Here is a 22,554-nt window from a genome sequence, read left to right as displayed (position 1 = left end):
TTTGTGATCGCTTTGTGATCTTTGCCAATATTATAGGTAAAAAATGGTTTTTCAGTATACTTTTATCTTGCATTTGTCATATTATGAGGAAGGTGGAACATCCTTTTACATGCTGAATTTCATCCATATTTGCTTTTGTGTGTACTATCAGATCGTATCTTTTGCCCATTTTTATTAGGTCTGGGATTCTTTTTTACTGGTTTGTAGTGGCTCTTTGTAAATTAGAGAAATTAGTCTTCTCTCTGTGATATAAGTTGCAAATATCTTCCCAGCTTGTCACTTGTCTTTTTTTTTTTTTGGCCACAGCACGAGGTTTGCAGGATCCTAATTCCCTGACCAGGGATTGAACCCAGGCCCTGGCATTGGAAGCTCAGAGTCCTAACCACTGGGACACCAGGGAACTCCCTGTCACTTGTCTTTTTACTTAATTTATGGTAGTTCCAGCTGGCTTTCAAAACATATTGTTAGCCCGTAAGGAAGTGTTAGTATAGCTGTGTGCTATGGTGGTGTGCCCCAGCTGGTGTGGCTGGGGGCAGGAAGGTGGAGTAACAGACTAGGGAAAATAAAGAGACTGTCTCATCAAGGGGGCACTGCCAGTCCTTTACCCCACTACCCAGCACAGCCACATGCGGGGGGAGCCCAGGTCCTCATCTCCTATATTGTGTTTTCAACCCCACGAATGGTCAACACCCATCCACCATTGCAACCTCATCCTCATACCTTCCACCAAGGAATCTTCACTCACTCATTCACACTCCATTTGTCAACCACAAACCAAGCTGCAGGCCCCAGGCTTGGTGCTGTGGACACAACGTCCCTGGCTTCAATTCTTGCTCATCCCCAGCCACTGATTCTGACTATCTCAAAGCTGTCTTAGATATTTCTTAACAGTAACTCTTTCCCAGGAAAAGCGTAGGGATCTTACATCAAAACTAAGAGATCTGCAAAGATAAAACAACCCAGATCCCTGAGAAATTAAGGTAAGGTGGCTCGTATCCAACACCTAGTCTCCTGGCAGGGACAGAGCAGAGGCGAGCCTTCTTAGGGATGGAATGATCTCCATGAACCCGAACAAAAATGCTGTCACTTAGACTTCTCCAATAATTACTTGCAGATGAAGAATATATTTTTCTCCTCAGAATACCCCTCCTTGCTGAGCCCCTTCTGCCTCGTTCATCACGACCAATAGGGCAGCAAGTCTGCCAAGCCACACGCTCCTCTGTGTTTCCTTTGGCAGCTTCAACCGAGGCTGGGAGTTGGTCCTACACCCTAAAGAGATACGCTTCAACAGCCAAGCAGCTCTCATGTAAGTTTAAGGAGAGACATGGCTCAGCCTAGCCAGGCCAGCTCTTCTGCCAGTGTTGATGTTTCACCGAGTGAGACATGCACTTTTTAATTCCCACTAAGGAGGACCCATGTCTCTGGTGAAGACTGGATGGCATCCAGCTTTCTCCCAAGTGAATCCTACACCTGGCTGGGGTAGTTCAGGTGTGTGTGTGCTGCCTATCAAAATCTATCCTCAGCTAAATAACATTTATATGACACTGGGTGACTGGAAAGTGCCTTATAATCATTACAATAATGACAGCCGATCCTCCTAATGAAAAGGAGGTTTAATTCCATTCCTGGTAGATCTTCCTCTTCCGCAGTCCCAAGCCTGCACCTGAAACACGTTGTAGACTTCCAAGAAACATCGTTGGGCATGTTCCAGGGATAAAAACCATGTTAGGTGCACGGGGGTGTTGAGGGGTGAGTAAGAAGTTGTTCCTGCGCACAAGGTGCCACAGTCTAGTGTGAAATTGGCTGGGGTGCAGGTGGGAGACAACGGACAGAAAGACCACACCAGGCAGAGTGAGCTGTGCTGGGAAAGCAGGGCCAGCAGTGCATTTATTGAGGGTTTACAGAGCGCCCGACAGTGTCCTGAGCACTTGACAGGTCTGTTCTCATGTCATCTTCCCAACCCGAGATGGGTATTGTGATTTTATCCATTTTATAGAGGAGGAAACTGAGGCACAGAGAGGTTAGGTAAATCACACAGTTAGACCATGGCAGAGCTGGGATTCAAACCACATGTTCTGACTATAGAATCAACACTCTTAACTGCTACTCTGACCCAGACAGACCTCATGGAGTGGGCGGACCTTTTTCATCCTCTTTTTTAAGGATGAGCACAAGTGACATCTTGTATGAGGTTGGGAGGGCTTTGTCTTGAGGGACCAAAAGGTTAGGCCAGACTTCTTTCCAGACCACAAATCTGTGCCCTCCCTGTGGATAAGCTTCGTCTATCATGCAAGATCGGGAACCCCTTTGTCCCCAAGGAGCCCACTGCTTTCCCTTTCTCCATGAAAGTGACCATAATGAGGTCCGTGTGATCCTGTGAGATCTGAGAAGTTTAAGAGCAAGGCCGTTAGCTGTGCTCTGCAGCAGAGCAATACTCTCATAAAGCTGTCCCCCAGCTGCAAAAAACAGAGAGCTTGTGACTTGCTGGAACCCACACAGCAACTGCTTGGGGAAAGGCAGGCTGCACACGTCCACCCTTGAGGGCTCAGCCTGGACACGCGTTCTGCTAAGAACACACCAGCATCGTTGCTCTCCACATTTTGCCCCCCTAAACTCTCAGTCTCCCCTCACACCACAAAGTGGCCATTTTTTCCAATCGCCAAGGGTGTTTTGGGGAATGGCAAAGATAATCAGCCAAATGGGTGGGGTGTGGAGATGCCTCTTTTCCCCTCCATTTGGAGACCCTCCAATTCTTCATTCTGACTTACTCAACAGCCTGCTGCTCTTTGTCTGTCACATCCATCCTTCATGGGCAACACTGTGCCAATTTTTAAATTTTAATTTGAAAATTTTTACCATATTTCAAAATGCCAACATGCTTTCCTGCCCCAGAAACACAGCTGGAGTGCAAACCTGGGTGGCTCGGCTCGTGCAGGAGCCCAGAATTCAAGTTGGTTTTCAAGCCTGGGAACCAACATATCTGAACCTCAGCACACATCCCAGCAATGGCACTGAACGACAGATCAATCCTCCCTTCCCATGCTCAGGAGCTAGAACCACACACCTCCTATTTGGTCTGTGAGGAGAAATCTGTAGGCGTTGGGTTGAAATGGAAACAGGAGTTATTATAATAACGAGAAAACATAAATCTAAAAAGCCATTGGAGAAGAACATGTAATACTTTTAGGTGAGTTAAAACAATTAACTGTCCCCAGATGAAGGGCAAGTGTCATTTGTGGCAAGCTGATTTGAGGTCTGGGACGTGATATAAAACAAAACTGAAACCCACAGTGATCAAATTAATTTCTTTTTCTCTTTCCATCGTAATTTAAAAATGGTGCAAGAAATTTTCCATTTGGTGCTGGGGCATCATTAACACTTCTCTTATACTTATTAATTTTGCCTTTCAACAAAGAGAAAACCGGCTTTGAGACTCAGCAGCTTGGCAAGCAACATTTGCTAGAATATAATACAGTGGTTGCTTTAATTTTATTGATTTTTTTCAGTTATCTTTTATCTATGGCAAATAATACAGTTTTATCAGTTTCTGTAGCAATCTAGAACTTTGCTTCCATGAACCAGGCATCACGTGGAAGTTTTAAATGCAGATTCCTGGGGCCCACTCAGGATCTCCTGAATCAGAATCTGCATTTTCACAAGGTCCCCCAGATGATGCTGACACACTTTAAAATCTGAGAACTTAACTGTAGTTTACATTTTAAAGACATTTATTTACAAAGAAAAAGTGAATTGGTTCAAATAAAAACAGTTTGAATTAGTATGCAGATATATGACAAACCATGCTGGTTGTCCAAGAATATTTGGGAAACACTTGGGTACAGCATTTTGCCAATAAAACTAAGACCTGGGGATTCATCTCTCCAGAGACCAGTGTGTGCCACTGAACTACCGAGTACATTATCTGGGTCGAGAGGAGGGACAGTTCATTCAGTGCCAGGGCTATGGCCTTGGCCAGCAGCTTACCCCAGACCTGCCCACCAAGGCTTTAAAACATGCCTCCGTGGGACTGGACTTCCCCTCATGCCTGGCTCTTACCCATCCTGTGCTGGTGATGTTTCCCAGCTGCTCTCTGCAAGGAAATGTAAACATATGTTTTCATGTGCCAGTCAAATTCATAACACTACCTAAAAGGTAACATGAAAGTTTCTGTTGATGTTTTCTTTATGCAATTTTAGAAATAACACACTTTAAGATAAAATACTTTGCTCTTCCATTTGCATCTGTAGCTTCAGTGTGACTTGCTATTTCTTGCGAAATCCACCAGCCATTTTTATAATTCTGTCATCAACAATAGTGTCACAAAGTCAGATTACAGAAAAATGCTTGATTATTAATATCTGGTTAAGCAAATAGTCACTCACATCAATGATGAATGAGGATAGCTCTGCTATGAATTTTGGTTAATATTTGGATGAGTTCATGCATCAGCATTGTGAGTGACTTCTTTGTGAATCACATGATAATTTTCAGACACTGGAAGAATAGTCCCTCTAATTTTTGTTCCATTCCCAGTACAATAGCTACAGACATGACCCACTTTTAAGTGTAATCTGCATTATTAACATTTTCTGCATCCCTTTCTTAAATCTGGACAATCAACAAAACAATAATTCAACCCCTGATTTGTAGTGTTTGCCAGTTTCCATGGTGTAAATACTCTCACCATGGTTGATTTCAAACTACTAACATGATGTAAATGAAGACAAAGTTGGGAAGAGATGTGCAGGAGCACAGCATCATGTGTTATTTCTACCACGCAAGTACCATTGATGTAAATTACCTCAGTAGCATAGATAATAATAAAATGCAAAATAATTAGCCAGTGATGTATTTATTACCCTTTTTCATATAACTTATTTGATTGTAACTTGATATAATCTAATTTTGAATGATGGCTACATAACCACCAGATCACAAAATTCCTGAAACTTTAACACTTGGCTTTTGTGAGCTTTTAGGAGCCAGCTTCAGCTCACGGCTGCCCCTGGCCACTCTGACTCCATTTGTCTGCCAGGGTACCCCTCTCCCACACAGCCCATCTGGCCAGGCCCCGGCCCCAGAGGGAGGAAGAAAAACCGGGCTACTGATCACAGGACTTGGTGAACGATGAGGGTATTTTAGAGGGATCCACCTTCTCTTTGAGAGAGACAGCTCTAATTTGGAGGGTCTTAAGTTGAGGCATTGGTGGAATCGGCAGCATTAAGTACTGGTTGTTAAGAGCACAGCACTGGGGTCGGCTGCTGGGCTTGAATCCCAGCTCTGACCCTCAGGGCCTTATGCTCCTTTTTTTTTTATTTTTTAAAATTTATTTCTTTTTGGCTATATTGGGTCTTCATTGCTGCACGCGGGCTTTCTCTAGTTGCGGCGAGCAGGGGCTACTCTTCATCGTGGTATGTGGGCTTCTCACTGCGGTGGCTTCTCTTTTTGCAGAGCACGGGTTCTAGCTGCCCAGGCTCAGAAACTGTGGTGCTCCATCTTAGTTGTTCTGTGGCATGTGGGATCTTCCCGGACCAAGGCTCGAACCCGTGTCCCCTGCATCAGCAGGCAGACTCTCAACCACTGCGCCACCAGGGAAGTCCGGGCCATTTGATCCTGAATAAATAGCTCAATCTCTCTGTGCCTCAGTTTCCTCATGTAAAATGGAAATAACAATGACACTTGCTCCACAGGGTTGTAAAGATTAAATGATAAATGTAAAGATTAAAAGATTAAATGACTTAAAGCAGTTAAGGGAATTCCCTGGTGGTCTGGTGGTTATGACTCTGCTCTTTCACCACTGGAGAGCTAAGATCCCACAGGCCACATAGCACAGCCCCCCCAAAAAATAAAAAGCAGTGAACAAAGTGGCACAAAATGCTCAATATATATTAGTTATCGTTAGTAGTATTCAACTCATAGTGGCTTTTTACAAACTCATTTGTTGGGTACTACATTCCTTGTTACACATAGAAAATATATATAGCCAATATTTGCATGATTTTAAGGTTCTAAAAGCCTCCACATGCATAACCTGATGGGAGCCTCATGGTGATCCCAGGAGGCAGTCATCATATGATTATTGTTCCCCACTCAATGTCATCTACGGGCGGAATGATGGCCCGGAGACACACAGTCACGGGCCAACCAGTCAGAGCAGGGTCCATGGGTTATGTTCTCCTTCAGCTGCTCCCAAGCCTTTAATGGACATTTTTGTTGAGCTCTTTATAGCCCCCAAACAGTAAGAACTGGCAGAACTACTATTGAGATGTGAGCCTTTTGACTTGGGATTTCTTAGCCAGTGAGTTAGGCTGGACTATTTGCACATAATTCTGTAAATAAGTATTCATATGTGGTAAAGATAGCAAATTCAGAAAGCCAGTAACTTAGGAGAGAAAGCAGTTTATTTTCTCCTACATCACTGCCTTGTAGACATTTTATCAGACTGCACTGAAGATAAATGAGGGAGAGCTCTCATGTTTTTCCTTTTCCCCAGCAAAGAGGAGTAATCAGAATATGTCCATCTTGCTCTGGGGAGAAGGTTCAAAGCACAGACCTTCCCCCTAAATTCACAGTGTGGTCAGATGGGTTTTTACAGGGAAACAGGGACTATCAGGTCAAATTTGTTCACTCCTTGTTTGAGCAAGGTGTGGGGCAATTGGAGCACTGGAAGGGGTTACAAATTCCCAACGTTTATCAAAATTACAAATGCCTACTTTTTTTGGTAGGGGGCCGTATTGGGTCTTCGTTGCTGCATGCGGGTTTTCTCTAGTTGTGGCGAGCAGGGGCTACTCTTCATTGCGGTGCGTGGGCTTCTCACTGCGGTGGCTTCTCTTGTTGTGGAGCACGGGCTCTAGGCTCGTGGGCTTCAGTAGTTGCAGCACACAAGCTCAGTAGTTGTGGCTCACAGGCTTAGTTGCTCCATGGCATGTGGGATCTTCCTGGACCAGGGCTCAAATCTGTGTCCCCTGCATTGCAGGCGGATTCTTAACTACTGAGCCACCAGGGAAGTCCACAAATGCCTACGTTTTTGATTCAGCAGTTCCACTACAGGAATTTACCCCTCAGAGATCCTCCCATGTATGGAAAATGAGGGACTGCATCATTGTTCATAATAGGCCAAGACTGGAAACAAGCTAAGTGTCCATCAGTGGGGAACTTCCAAATAATCATAGTACTTCCAAGCAAGGCATTACCATGCAGCCCTTAAAAAAAAATGTAAGTGATCTATATATACTGCTATAGAATAATTTCTAAAAATATGTTAAGTACCAAAGCAAGGAGGGATGCTCATATGCATTTATTTATAAATATATGAAATATTTCTGGAAGGAGATATGAGAACCTAGAAACAGGAGAACAAAGTAAGTAGGGCACAGGAAGAAAAGGAGACTTTCTACTATATATCCTTTAGAAAATCTTTTGAATTTTATTCCATTTGTATGCATTATATGTTCAAACTAAATAAATGTTGGAATACAAGCTGGTGTGGGCGCCGATAGAAAAAGAGCGATTTTCAAATCAAATGGCTGTTTCCTCTGAGTTAGAGGCTGCGGAGTGGTGACTGGAGAAGGTAAGACGGAAGGACGGGTTCAGGCCCTGGTTCCCCCTGCTCACCCCTGCCTCTCCACAGCAACAGACGGAGGTGGCCCGCAGGGCCCAGACCCAGGAAGAGAAGCTGGCTGCTGCCCTCAGGGTGGAGGTGCACAACACTTCCTGCCAAATCCAGAGCCTGCAGGCCGAGACGGAATCCTTACGGGCCCTGGTGAGTGGGCCAGGAAGAGCCTTGGCCTTTCCTGCGTGAAGTTTTACTCTCAACTGTCTAACTGTAGTCATATGGGTTTCCCATCTCACAGCACATGAGTTCTGAGGCCTGCAAAGGATCAACCGATACCAAATGACAAATGTAGTAGACACAATTAGTGCCCCAGTGAAATCCCCTTCACCAGGCTGCTGCCCTGGCTGTTGGCTGCTGACGCCACAGATGCCCAGAGACTTGCCCTCTGCCAAAAAGAAGACCTGGTCTAGGATGGTAGGCGTGCCCCCCCAGTCCTCAGCCATTGGCCAATGACTGACTGACAGTGGGGTTTAAAAGCCCAGTCCACTTGCTTCAAAGTGGACTCTGCTCTGTGTTGTAATCCACACTCCAGAGCTCTCCAAGGGATCAGGCTATAGCCACAGTCCAGCCAAGACCACCTCCTGGCTTAACACTTTACATTGTCCTGAACTGCTTTCCTTCTCCCCCTTTTCCTGAAAGGAACTCCTTAATTATTGGCATGTACCAGGATCCCTGTGTCTGGCTCTGCTTCTGGGGAACCCAAGCAAAACTAGTAAGCTAGTTAGCTCTTCAGACTCACTGTGGTTTGTGGACGGATCTCTTGCATTATTAATTATTATTAGTAGTTAAAATGATTATTAATAATACAGTAATCCACTCTCTGATCTCTGGGATGGACTGAAGTTCTGTTAGGGTCAAGCACGGCTCCTCCTGGATGCCTCCAGGGGGCCATGTGTACTGAATCAAACCACAGGTGTTCGTACACACCAGAGTGCACGAAGGGGTTGGGTTGTATAATCCCTGTGCAGCTGAGGTAGTCTGGACGTCGTTGAGGCCCAAGAAGCCCCTCTCTCCCAACAGCCTCAAGTCCTGGGCTATTCGGGTACCCATTCTTCCACTCCCCCCATACACCTCATCTCAGTATTGCCACCCATGACAGCTCCATCACAAACCACCAGCCCCACCTCCTGCTTTAGCCACAGCCTGCCACCAAGTTAGCTCAAGTATTTGTTCTAGTTGGTTCCCCTCAGAAACAAGTTTTCCTCTGCCTACTGCCAAGATCATCCCATCACCCCCAGTTCCCTTCCTTCAAAGGTCTTCAGTTCACTTGGTCCGTTGTCCCCAGCAACAAGGTCACATGGTGCCCAGTCAGCTCAGGGAAGATGCTCAGTCTTGCTACAGCACGACACACGTCTCATTGCTCCACTTTTCTCCGAGTCATCCTCTGATGGGATCTGGGTCAGTGCAAGGGGGTGTGAGGAAAGGATCTGAGGTGAGAAAGATCAGGAAACTACAGCCTAAATCACTGCTACTTTAACTAAAAAGTTGTCTGAAAGAGATTGCGTTGTTCAGTGTTATGTGGATTTTATGCTAATCAGTTTTATTCACCTGCCATAACCCTTGATAAACATCCTAATGTTGGGAATGCAGTTGCTTTAGACACAGTTAAGAGGTTGCCATTTCTCCACCAGATGTCCTTGTAGCTGCCAAAATTGCCACCCTTCTGGTGATAGAAAGTTCCAGGCAAAAGGTGAGGGATGTATCCTCAAGCCACATCATCAAAAACAAAGCCTGGAGAAATTGCAGCCTAAGTAGCTGGTGCACATCACCCAGCTCGTATTGCACACACATGTATTGGGAGCCTACTACGTGCTGAGCCCTCCCTTAGACTTGGGAGAGGCCATCAAGAATTATATGTTTCCTGTCTTCTAAACGCTCATCACCTGATTGGTAAAAGAAAACCAGTACACAAATGACAGAAAAAAGCAGGGGTACTTCCTGTGTTCCCCAGAGTGGATGCTCCAGCAGTCTCCATCCTCACACGCCCCCAGCCCGCCCTTACCTCTGCCCCTTGGCAGATGCTGTCACCAGCACTGTTCTGCAGAGAAGATGAATGTCCTCCAACTTGAGGTCTACGGCTTCCATTTCCCACCTCAAAATATCTCTGGAGCTTTATCCACCCTCTCCTCCCTTCGATAGACTCCACCTGTCCCCTGTTGCACCATCTGGGCCATTCCTCTATCTACTGTCCCCTCCCTCCTGCTTTATCAGTGTCCCCACCCCCTGGAATTGCCTGTGGGTAAAATAGAAAGTCTTCCTTTGCCAGACCTTCCAATACCACCCAACTCGGGCTTCATTTTAATGCCCAGAACTCATCCTTTGCTTTCCTACACCTGAGCCCTTGGATATGTTCTCCCATGTCTAGAAGGAGACTCCTCCCCCGACTCTGCCTCCTCTACCTGCTCCTGTCATCCACACCCTGGGCACAGGTGAGGTGGAGCTCACCAAAGTGCCACACCCACCGTGAAGCCTAGACCCTGACTCCAGAGCTGGGGTGATCCCTCCCACCTGCCACCCACTCACACTCAGAGCCCCTGGTTCATGTGGTTATATCAGCTCATGCACTGAACTCACATTAACTCCTGGAGGGCAGGGTCCATGTCTAATTAGTTTTATGTCCCCAAAGCACTTGGTACAGTGCCCAAAACACAATTTCTTCAAAGTGATAGAAACAGTAATAAGAGCATGCTCACCTGCAATCTCTCATCAGAGCTTCATGGAAACGTTAAGTAGGGTAGACTGTGACTGCATCCCATTTTGCCGAAGAGAAAACTGTGGTTCAGGGATTTGCCCACTAACATGAATCATAAGTAGAGAGGCAGAGCTCTCTGGCTCTATCATGCACTAGACGGTGGCTGTCCTGTGGAGTTCGGGACAGGCACTCAGACCCTGGAGTCTTGAATCCTGGCTCCTCTATTCACTAGCTGTGTGACCTCCCGAAGATGCCGTTTTCTCCCTTGTACAGTGAGGATCTATTTTGGTTATCACATCCATCTGCTGTGTTAGTGGCTTAGGACAACAGGAAATCATTTGTTCATTTATTCAGCAATCTAGGGAGCACTCGGCAGAGATGGCTTTTCTCCATGCCATGTGGCATCTGCTGGGGCTGGAATGTCCAAGAATGGCTGCTTCAGCTCACATGCCCAATGCCTCAGCTCTGCATCTCTTTTTCTCTCTCCACGTGGCCTCTGCACATACCTGGCTTTGACTTCCTCGTATCATGGCAGTCTTACATTGTTGGACATGGCATCTGGCTTCCCTCAGAGGGTGCGCACAGAAAGTACCAGGCCTCTTAACACCTGGGCTTGAAAGTCCCCGAATATCATTTATGCAGCATTCTGTTGGTCAAAGCAGTCACAGACCAGCCCAGATTCCACAGGAATCTGCCTCTTGATGAGACAGTGGCAAAATCACGGAGAGAAAGTGCAGGTGGGATGGAGATTATTGTTGCAGCTGCCTTTGGAAACGTGATCAACCACTGAACCATCATAGAATTTTCCTCATAAAGTCATTGGCATGATTAACTAGATAATGCAGGTCAAGCCCTTAGCACCCTGCCCGGCACAGAGTCAATAAGTGGTATCTGTTATTAATTATCATTATAAAATTATTATTATAACCTCTAGTATACCTCTAGTATGCCCCAAGTTGGCATCATCTGATCACCACACCTAAACCCCATGGTCCTGAACAAATAGGACAAGAACTCACCCCCCAACCAGAAGATGGAGCAGTGATGTGCTGGCTGGGTTCGGAACCCAGGATGGGCTGCCTCTGTCCCCTGTGGCTCTAGTAGATCAGAGTTCTGGTCGCTGGGCCTTGCAGGCAAGGTCAGGAACATAGATGAGCCAGAACAGGTAGCACACACGTGTACGGCTTTCCAACATGGCAGAGTTCATCCAGCCATCCTGCTACCCTCAGTCACAGCAACCTGTGCACACACAGGCCCTCAAAGCTATGTAAGCATCAGACAGCCGAGCTGGTGACATTTTCAGCTCCTTTGCCAAGAAGGCACTGTTTATAGCGGCAGCCAGGCATCAATAATGGTGTCTGAGGGCCCCTGAGCTCTGTGTTCAGTCAACTCAGACCAGGAATGGAATTCAGTCCAGAAATCACAGAAGGTCACTATTTTACTTTCCAGAGGGCTTAGCAATTTAAGGAAGTCCCTTCAGATCTCTAGAGACAAGAGTAAGCATGCTTTTGTGATCTCAGTTTGCTTGCTGGTGCTGTGTGGTGAGTGGGCCGGGGCAGGAGACCCACAGCATGGCTGATCATAGAGACTCAAGCACAGGCATCTCTGTGAGAACCAGGTCAAGATGTCAGGGACATAGTGCAGAAGCTTGACTTGGACTCTAAGGGTGGAATGGAAAAGACGTGGCACCTCTGATAGGTGTTCCCATGAACCCACCTTGGGCAGTGGGTCCTAAGTCTTCAGCGAAAAACCCCAAGCCACATGGAAAAGTCACCACGTACACAGGGCAAAAACTATAGACAGATGATCCAAACCTGATTCCATGAAAGGTTTTTCCAAATCACAGATGTTACAGGTCCAATGTCAACAACCACCACTCACAAACCAAGCCGTTCCCTGATAAACAAAGGGAGAAAACCCAGAGAGGTTGGAACGAATGATTCTCAAAGTCCAGGTGACCATTTCTGCATCCTCACTGCCATGGAGGGGTTTTCAGATCTCACCAGCAAAATAATAACCAGACAAGACACTGATCTAGATTTATTTCCACTAATCACATTTTGCCACCTGTAGACATACCTAGGATGGGAATCTGACTCAACTTCCTCATATCCTATGGAATTGGGAAGATTTAAATAAGATAATATGGTGGCCTCTGCTTAACAGCAGCCATGATTCAAGATGACATCATGACCAAGAGTCTTCTATTTCAGCCACAGTGGTCAAAAAAGGGTATAGAAACTTGTTTCATCAAGACTTGACTCAGTCCAATTTAGAAAGATATTTATTTGTTTCTTATGTGTTATATAAAATAAAAAGCCAGATGCTAAATTATAGAACTACATAATTACTACTACTAAAAGATGTTAAAGAGAGGGGCATACCATTTTTTTATTGGTCAGCCCTACAGTTTGCAGGGCTTGGTATATGGAAAGATGAGAAGAAAGTTTCAGTCTAGTGGGGAGACAGGGCAATAAGTGCACCATAATAAAAGTGCTGTCACTTGGGCAACACACACACACACACACCTATTCTGTGCCAGGCCCTGTCCTGTCGCTGGGTTTACAGAGACTAGGTTCCTGCTCTCAAAGAGCTCAGCATCTGCTAGAGCAGACATGCCCCTAAGAAGCTCAGCCCGCTATGATAAGTTCAAGGGCATGCATGTGCTTGGGTAGCTGTGAAACCCAGAGGAGGGACACCCTAACCCAGCCTGGTGGTGGCAGAGGCAAGAGGGCATCAAGGAAGTCTTCCTAGGAGATGTAACCCCTGTGCTTGGACGTGGGGTGAATAGGAGTCAGCCAGGTGAGGAGAAGGGGAGATACAAGCCCAGATTTGGACTTTAGACAGCACACTGTGGCTGCTGTGGGGGGATACAGAGGGAGAGGAACCACAGGCAGGGAGATGGGCTAGGAGGCCATGGAGGTTACCCCAGGTGAGAGGTGATAAGAATCGATCTGGGGCATTGGTGGCTGGACAAGAGGGGGCACGTATGGGAAAATGTTTCTGAATGTACAAGAGGTAGGACTCAGTAATGACTGAATTTGGGAGGGAAGCAGGATCAGGGCCATGTCTTTCCCCGGTTTCTAGCTCATGTGGGTTCACCAGCGGGAGCACAGGAGAGGAGGGGCCAGCAGGTTCCAAAGGAAGCCGATGGCTCCATTTTGGACACCTTGATTTGAATAGGGCCCATGGCCTGCATATATTTCCAGTAAGAACCTCAGTACCGAGTCTGCTTGGGGCAGAGATCTGTGCTGGACGCATCAACACAGGAGTCATCCACAGAGATGACCAAGCTGCGAGTGGAGTAGAGACCAACCTGCACAGCACAGCTCAGGCAGAGGAGGGGGCGAATGGGCAGCAAGGGGCAGAGGAACTAGCAAGATGTGCTACTAAAACACTAAAAAACCACAGTGAGTGTGTAGAGGCCAGAGACATTCGTTCTGACTGTGGGAATCTGGGAGGAATGCAGGAGGAGACTGCGTTCCAGCTGGACGGTGGGTGGCGGTTCACCAAGAAAAAACACCTGCAAACTGCCTCGTGTGTGTGTGTGTGTGTGTGTGTGTGTGTGTGTGTGTGTGAGAATCTCTCTCTCTCTCTCTCTCTCTCTCTCACTTGTCCTCTCTCGTTCTCTCTCTCACTCATCTGCCTCTTCTCTCATCATTCTCTCTCATCCGGCTCTCCGGTTCCTGTCTCTCTCCCCCTCCTTCTTCCTCTTCTCCCTCCCCACCTCCACCCCTGTTGGAAGGATCAGTGAATCAGACTAAGCAAGACTCTGGCCTCCCCAGGAGGATTCATTACTTCCCCACTGAGCCACGTCAGCCTGTCAAGGTCATCGTCCTGGGAGAAACAGAAAGACCAGGCCGATGCCAGCCCCTCCCACTGCTCTGCCCATCTCCCTCTTCCAAGGCCCTGCCCATCGGCCTTGGGTCTGGACCGTATTCCCTCTCTTGTAGAAACGAGGCCTGGAGAACACCTTGCACGATGCCAAGCACTGGCACGACATCGAGCTGCAGAACCTGGGCGCCGTGGTCAGCAGGCTGGAGGCGGAGCTCAGGGAGATGCGCACAGAGGCGGAGCAGCAGCTGCAGGCCCGCGAGCACCTGCTGGCACACAAGTGCCAGATGCAGCGGGACGTGGCGTCCTACCATGCGCTGCTGGACCGCGAGGAGAGCAGGTGCGTCTCTGCTCGGCTTTGTTAGGAAAGGAGTAGATACTCTTGGGTTTAAACTAGACACTTTTTCAAACACTGTAGAAGTAATTAGTGTAAAAAGGAGAAATCACCTCCCAAACTTCCCAACACCCAGCCCCACTCCCACAGCCTGTGTCCTTTCAGGATTTTTCTATTCATATATATGCAAATATATAGACTAAATACATTATGTACTTATGTATGTATACGTATATGTGTGGATGTGTGTATGCATTCATAGATGCAGACATACAGCCACACACCACAGACATACCTATATGTGTTCATGCATACTTCCTACCATACATGGTAGCAGTTAGGAATGCTTTCAGCTGCCTGTAATAAATCCTAATTAGTGTAGCTATAAACTAATGCTCCTCAAACTTTAATATGCACTCAAAACATGCCAAGCCTGGGCACCTTTTTAAAATGCAGATTCTATTTCCAAAGGTCTGAGGTGGGGCCTGAAACTCTGCATTTCTGACAAAACTCTTAGGTGACGTCTATACTGCTGGTCCACAGACCACACTTTGAGCAGCAAGGGCATAAACCATGTTTACCTAAGAGTTCCAGAAATGAGGTAGGCCGGGCTGCTCCGTGATGTCAGTCAGGTCCCAAGCTCATTTCATCCCTCTGATACACCATCCCTGTCTTCATCTTTGTCACCCCCAATTGCCAAATGCCTACCTCAGCTCCAGACATCATAACCAGACATCATGCATGGCCAGAAAGGGGAGGCAAGAGGAAACAGCAGAAAGGCTTTTCCCTGCATGGCTCACTCCTTTTTTCAGTGAAGGAAAAATGTTTTGGGGAGGCTCCAACAGACTTTTCCTTCTATCTCACATGACCAGACCTACCTGCAAGGGATGCTGGGAAAGCAACTATTTAGCTTTTCCAGCCTCCATACTGGAGAGAGGCAACAGGTTGGGAATGGCATGTATACGTCTATGTATATATATGTGTGTATGTGGTATATATACATATATGTATACACATATATGTGTATACACATACATATGTAGTCTTTTTTTAATGGGTAAGGTTTCCTGTGGCATATGCATGAGTCTTGGGGCTTAGCTTCCTTGCCAGCTTTTTAAGGAAATTGAAGCCTTTATCACAATTCTGTATCGTCATATTGCCCTCCAAGGTCCCTTCTGTGGCATACATTGAATGAGGAAGAGAATACATAGTAGAATAGCAGCTCTAAGAGACAACTTATCAATTACGTAGTACAACCCCTCCTGATTCCAGAGAGAATAAGAAGGCCAGAGTAGAAAAGGATTTGCCAGTGATCAAAATAGGAGGAAGAGGCAGAGCTGGACCAGAGCCTAGGTCTCCTGGGTCTCCAGTGTGCTCTGTACCAACCCTTCCTCAGAAGACAAGAGGGCCACATGGAAGCAACCTAACCCTTGCTCTTTCAGACAAAAACATGTCATCCAGCTCCTTTCCAGCTGTCTTTTTATTGGATTGATTTCTGTTGATTATAAAAGCTAGATGTTTGTAACAAAGCGAATTTTTTCAGATGCCTATGAATATCTGACTACACAAAATCGTATTAAACAAATCCAAAAAGTAACAAGATAGACTGAATTTACTTCAAGAATATAAGGACTCCATCCAGTGAGTGCCTGCTATGTGCCAGCACAGTCTTAAGCTCTATGTTATCGTCATTTCTCCACAAAACCCTGCCAGAACTACATCATTATCCCCACTTTACAGCCAGGAAACAAAACCTCAGAGAGCTTCAATCATTTGCCCAAGGTCACACAGCTAATTACCATGGAGGTGGGATTTGAAAGCCAAACTGTCTTGTTCCAAAGGCCAAATTCTTTCCGTGAGACACCTGCCTTTTGTATAATTCTGTTGTGATTTCTTTACTAATTTTCATCATCCATTGCTTGTCTCACTCAAATGTGTTTTTTGGGTTTTGTTTGTTTGTTTCAGCTAATGGAGAAACACCCTCTTTTCATGAAGAAGATGCTACCTTCCTCACCGAGTGACCAGCGAAGTTCCTTGAGGAGTCCCCACCCCCTCACACCCCACAACCCGCATCTTCCCTCACCCTCCCCACCCCCATCCCAAGCTGGATTCCCTGCTGGATTCCCCAGCTGGCTCAGCTTGAGCTGAAAAGCTTCCTGGAAGTGGAGAGTGTCCTGCTGCCTGAATTCAAATAGTCTGTAGCTTGAGCAACCTCCCTTGCCCCTCTCCAAATAAATGCTTCGTGTGTGGCTTCCAGTCTGCCCACCTTGTTCAATCCACTGTCAGATGGAGATGGATATCACTTTACCTGCCTGGCCTTTCCTCATGGGGCCATTCTTAAAGGCTTCTGGAAGGGTCCCTGAGCGTGACGCCATCTTCCTTGTTGTTCAAGTGTCAGCTGCCCTTGGGTTTATCAACATAAATGTGCCTCTTGGGCAAGAGTTGTGCTCATGGCAGGCAAGATTGCCACCACTGGAGGCAAAAACAACGTTCTTGCTACAGAGGGGGTCTGTGTGTATCATAACCACAGGCATTACAAAGTATTTGGGTGTCTTTAACGTGCTCTTCGTGGGTAGTAATGCACAGACACATCCACTTCACTGCTGTTGTCGGAGCACTTCTCGATCAGCTGAAATGGAGCTTCAGTTTAAATCTGTGGGGGATGAATTAGGCTGTGGTTGCCTACACTTGCAGCCTCAGAATATACTTCAAGGGTCCTTCCCCAGCCCTCTCAGGGCCCAGGCCAGCCAAATATAGTTCATGAATCCGCCACATACCCAGCCAAGACTCCCCGGCCTTCTGATTAAAACTGAAACCACCACCTGTGTCCTAGCGCAGTCTCGCATGCCTCCAAAACCACACACACGCAGCCCAGACTTAACTTCTCAATTCTTCCCCCAAGCTTCTGTCAGTCCACCTGTCACACAGAATTGCAGACCAAAATATCCAAGCTGAGTCTCTGTCCTCATGTAAGCTGCTAATCCAGACAGAACGATGTGTCCAATATGGGCACATTGGAAGACACCCTCCCTCAGTACCTGGGCTTTCTAATAGCTAAGGCCGACATAAACAAATGAAATCTTATTTACCCTTAAGAAAGCTGGAAAGAGAAGCAAGGCAAGACATTAGGTCTCCCGGTTGAAATTGCTCCAGCTGCTTTCCCTTTTTGGCTTCCAGGATCAAAGAAATTGTAATAATAAGTCCCGTGGGCAGGACAGCTATTTACAGTTTGTATGGCACCTTCGCACAATTCCCTCTGTTGTCTGAGGCACAGAAATCATCAAGACACCACCTAATGCTGCATTTCAGCAAAGCTGCATTTCAGCAAAGCACCAATCCCCTCTGCGGCTGCACACCCAGGGGTGCCCACGACTGAAACACTGGCACCAGGGCCTCCCCAGAAGAGAGAGTGTGCGCCTGGCTATATCAAATGCCCATTCACTGAGGTCTGTTTCTTTTCTTTCTTGCTTGTTACAGTGAATTTTTGCCCCCCAGCCAAGACCTGAATCCCTAACCTAAACACAGCTGGAGGGCCTCAGAAGGAGGTACTTCTGTGTCTGAATGGCTGTGCATTTTCCAGAACCTGGAAGCTGTCTCAGCCACGGGAGGAAGGGGAGAATGGATTTGCACACCCTCCTGAGTTTCCACCAGACGCACGCTGTGCCGGGCCGCACACACTTGGTCTCCTTGGCTCCGTAATCTCAAAGAGCAGCTGCCTTAAACCATTAAGTTAATCATCCTTTGGCAGGGAGAGTCCAGCAGACTGGTGCTTCCAGTTCTCAGCACAGTTTCTTGCTGTTTCTAATGAGGCTTCATTAACAGGTAAGAAAAGGCACTGCTGACCCCCTGACTCCTCTGGGGCCTCATTTAACTCAGACTCCCTCTTACAACATCCAGTACAATTACACTCTGGCGGCAGTTCACTGACAGGTGGCAGGGAGGATGCTGCTTGTGCTGGTCTCAAGGACAGAGTGTTTGTTCTGGGGCAGACCAGAGAAGGGCTCCCGACGGACTCCTCTGAAAGCGCAGACAGGCTCTATCTCCAGACGAGGTAACGAATTCCACTGGCCTCTGGCCTGGCTCCTGGAGCACAGTGTAAACTCCCACTGAGATTGCTAGAACATCCACTGGATTTCAGACCAAAGTCCTTAAGTCTCACCTTCATTATCATCTATGACACTTCCAAGCACCTGCTGGTGCCCAGACATTTTGTTGGACTTTGGGGATCCCAGTAAAAAGAAGAGACAGTTTCTGTGCTGGTGGGTTTACAATCTCTTTGAGGAGTTCACATGTGCACATAAAAGGAGAAACAAAGCAAAGCAGGCAGAGCAGCACATTACACTTTGCACAACCCCTTCACATAAAATTCAGTTTATCGTAGGAAACATGAACATAGACATTCAGATCTGATCTCTGTTGGTTTCGGTAAGATGATTCAACAGGAATCATCAAGCACCATGCTGGTCTCTGATTATCTCCAAATAGCACACAAATATTTTTTCCAGATTTATTAAGATAAAATTGACATACAACACTGTATAAGCTTAAGGTATACAGAATGATGATTTGATATATTGTGAAATGACTACCACAATAAGTTAACATCCATTATCTTAAATAGAGAGCAAAAATATTTTTCTTCCTTGTGATGAGAACCCTTAGGATTCACTCTCATTTTTTTTTTTTTTTTGCGGTATGCAGGCCTCTCACTGCTGTGGCCTCTCCCGTTGCGGAGCACAGGCTCCGGACGCGCAGGCTCAGCGGCCATGGCTCATGGGCCCAGCCGCTCCACGGCATGTGGGATCTTCCTGGACAGGGGCACGAACCCGCGTCCCCTGCATCGGCAGGCGGACTCTCAACCACTGCGCCACCAGGGAAGCCCAGGATTCATTCTCTTAATAACTTTCATCTATACTATACAGCAGTGTTAACTATAGTCATCATGCTAACTATAACGTCATGTATGTTACGTCCTTAGTACTTATTTATCATATACTAGAAGTTTATACCTTTTGACCACCTTCATCCAATTTCCCCTCCCCCTACCCCCTACCTCTGATAACCACAAATCTGATCTCTTTTTCCATGAGTTGTTTTTTTTTTTTTTAAGGTGTCACATATAAGTGAGATCATACAGTATTTGTCTTTCCGTGTCTGACTTACTACACTTGGTATAACGCATTCGAATTCCATCCATGTTATCACAAATGGCAAGATTTCGTTCTTTCTAATGGCTGAATAATATTCACTGTGTGTGTGTGTGTGTGTGCGTGTGCGTGTGTGTATGCATGTGTGTGTGTGTAATCTCGCAACTTCTTTATCCATTATCCATCAATGGACACTTAGGTTGTTTCCATACCTTGGCTTTTGTAAGTAATGATGCTATGAACATGGGGGTGCAGATATCTCTTTCACATAGTGTTTTCATTTCCTTTGGATATAGTCCCAGAAGTGGAAATGCTGGATGATGTGGCAGTTCTATTTTTAATTTTTTGAGGAAACTCCACAGTTTTCCATAGCGATGGTACCAATTTACAATCCTACAAGGGTTCCCTTTTCTCCACATCCTCTCCAGCATTTGCTATCTTTTGTCTTTTTGATGCTAACCATTTTAACAGGCATGAGGTGACATATTGTGATTTTGATTTACATTTTCCTAATGATTAGTGATGTTGAGCATCTTTTCACTTACCTGTTGGCCATTCATATATCTTCTTTGGAAAAATGTTTGCATGCCCTTTGCCCATTTTTTAATTGGGTTATTTGGTTTTTTTGTTATTGAGTTGTGTGAGTTCCTTATTATAATTTGGATGTTAACCCCTTATCAGATGTATAGTTTGCAAATATTTTTTCCCAATCCGTAGGTTGTCTTTTCTTTTGTTGATTGTTTCTTCTGCTGCACAGAAGCTTTTCAGTTTGATGTAGTCCCACTTGTTTACTTTTTATTTTGTTTCTTGTACTTTAGGTGTCATCCAAAAAAATCATTTGTCAAGACCCATGTCAAAGAGCTTTTTTCCTATGTTTTCTTTGAGGACTTTTATGGGTTTCCATCTTGCATTTAAGTCTTTAATCCATTTTGAGTTAATTTGTGTGAGTGGTGTAAGATAAGAATCCAGTTTCATTGTTTTATGTGTGAATATCCAACTTTGCCAGTTACTGAAGAGACTGTGTGTTCTTCATTGAGTATTTTTGGCTCCCTTGTCAAATACTAGTTGACCATATATGTGTGGGTTTATTTCTGGGCTCTCAGTTCTGTTCCATTGGTCTATGTGGCTGTTTTATGCCAATATCATACTGTTTTGATTACTATAGCTTGAAATCGGGAAGTGTGATGCCTCCCACTTTGTTCTTCTTTCTCAGGATTGTTTTCACTATTCAGGATTTTTGTGGTTCCATGTAAATTTTAGAAGTGTTTTTTCTACTTCTGTAAAAAGTGCCATTGGAATCTTGATAGGAATTGTATTGAATTTCTAAATGGCTTTGAGTAGTATAGACATTTTAACAATATTAATTCTTCTAATCCATGAACACAGAATACAGAATGCCTTTCCATTTCTTTGTGTCTTCTTTGATTTCTCTCATCAGTGTCTTATAGTTTTCACTGTAGAGATCTTTCACCTCCCTGGTTAAATGTATTCCTAAGTATTTTATTGTTTTTGATGCTATCGTGCTATAGATATCCTTTCATAAACACATAATCTTTTTGTTTTGAGAAATGGTAAAAGAGGATGGTGCCTCTTTGGGGCAATTCTAGCATCTTATTGGGGTTGCTGGACTTAGAAAATAAAAATACAAGGTGCCCAGTTGAATCTGAATTTCAGATAAATAAAGAATAATTTTTAATAGAAGTATGTCCCACATATTGTCTGAGACATATGTCTACTAAAAAGTTATCTGGCAGCCCTAATCATATCAGACAGAAACACTCCATACTTCATATCCCTGGACCTCAAATAATACATGAAGTTTTGTCCAGCATTTCTAGCTTGGATATTCCAACACACAAGAAGAGGAAGGGGTGACCCAGGCCATGTCCTTGCCCAGTCTTGATTGAAAACTCCGACTCCTGACACAATAGCACAGGCAGGTTCAGTCATGTTCAAGAAATTAATCTGCTAGATGAGTGATGAAATAAAGCAAACTATTTTCTCCGCGGAAGCGACTGGCTTAATTAGATCATATAGACTGGTTATTTTGAACAATAGATTGAGCAGGAACCAGAGTACATCCCAGCATAGATGTGCTGTGCTGCAGAGTCAACAAAAAACCCCATTGTCCTGGTCATACACAAGAGGAAATACTCTATTTTCTCCAGCTCCTCCTGAGAATGAAAAGTAATTCACACCACAGGGAGTCAAGCTTTCAGTGTAGTTCTAGGATTGGACACAAAACCCATGTTGCATTTTAGGGGAAGGCATTTTGCAAAGTGGGTGAGCAACAAACTACATAATTTCTTTGGACAAGTCATAGATACTTTGTTGGCTTGTTTTGTTTTGTTTTGTTTTGTGCAGCAAAATTTCTTATTGAAGGTCTGAACAGGAAAAATGTATAAACAAGGTTCACAATTTTAAACTAAAAAGCATACTTGGCAAAAAAGCATACAAGTTGTTGCTAACCAGTGGTGCTCTGGGTGCTTTAAGAGGGAATCACAGGACGGGGGTGGTGGGGGGCGGGTGGCAGGAATCAATAGACTAGTGGTAGGTTCAGCACCTCATCATTTAGCTACTGGTGACCAAGAGAAAAGAGGTAAGAGAAACATACACTGGGTCATACACTGTCCTGGGAAAGTTAAAGAGTGGTTTTACACATTATTTTGGGAATTCAGTCTTAGCAGTTTACCTGAGCAACCATCATGCTCAGTAGTGGAAAACTCACTCCAAGATTAAATCCTCTTCCTCAATAACCATTTATGCAGCCCTGTTACATGGCACCATGGTAGGTGCCAAGGATACAGAGATGTACAAAATGTGGACCTGCCTTCAAATAACCTAGATCAGCACTGTCCAATAGAAACAGAATGCAAGCCACATATGTCATTTAAAATTTTCTAATAGTCACATTTTTAAAAGGGAGTGGGAG

The 22,554-nt window shown here is 45.4% G+C and overlaps 1 protein-coding gene across 1 annotated transcript in view; it reads left to right on the top strand.

Annotated features, from left to right (window-relative positions):
- Window positions 1-22,554, top strand: part of BFSP2 (beaded filament structural protein 2) — a gene marked incomplete at both ends in the record, with an annotated part of 86,072 nt that overhangs the window by 54,110 nt on the left and 9,408 nt on the right. The window contains 2 exons of the mRNA XM_082839290.1: window positions 7,631-7,762; window positions 14,261-14,481. Coding sequence (XP_082695416.1) covers window positions 7,631-7,762; window positions 14,261-14,481 — 353 coding nt within the window. The remainder of the gene's footprint in view (window positions 1-7,630; window positions 7,763-14,260; window positions 14,482-22,554) is intronic.

Source organism: Leucopleurus acutus, assembly GCF_964270905.1.
Source record: "Leucopleurus acutus genome assembly, chromosome: 5".
NCBI lineage: Eukaryota > Metazoa > Chordata > Mammalia > Artiodactyla > Delphinidae > Leucopleurus > Leucopleurus acutus.
The sequence above is the reverse complement of the archived record's forward strand: the minus strand, read 5'-3'. Positions and strand labels throughout refer to the sequence as shown.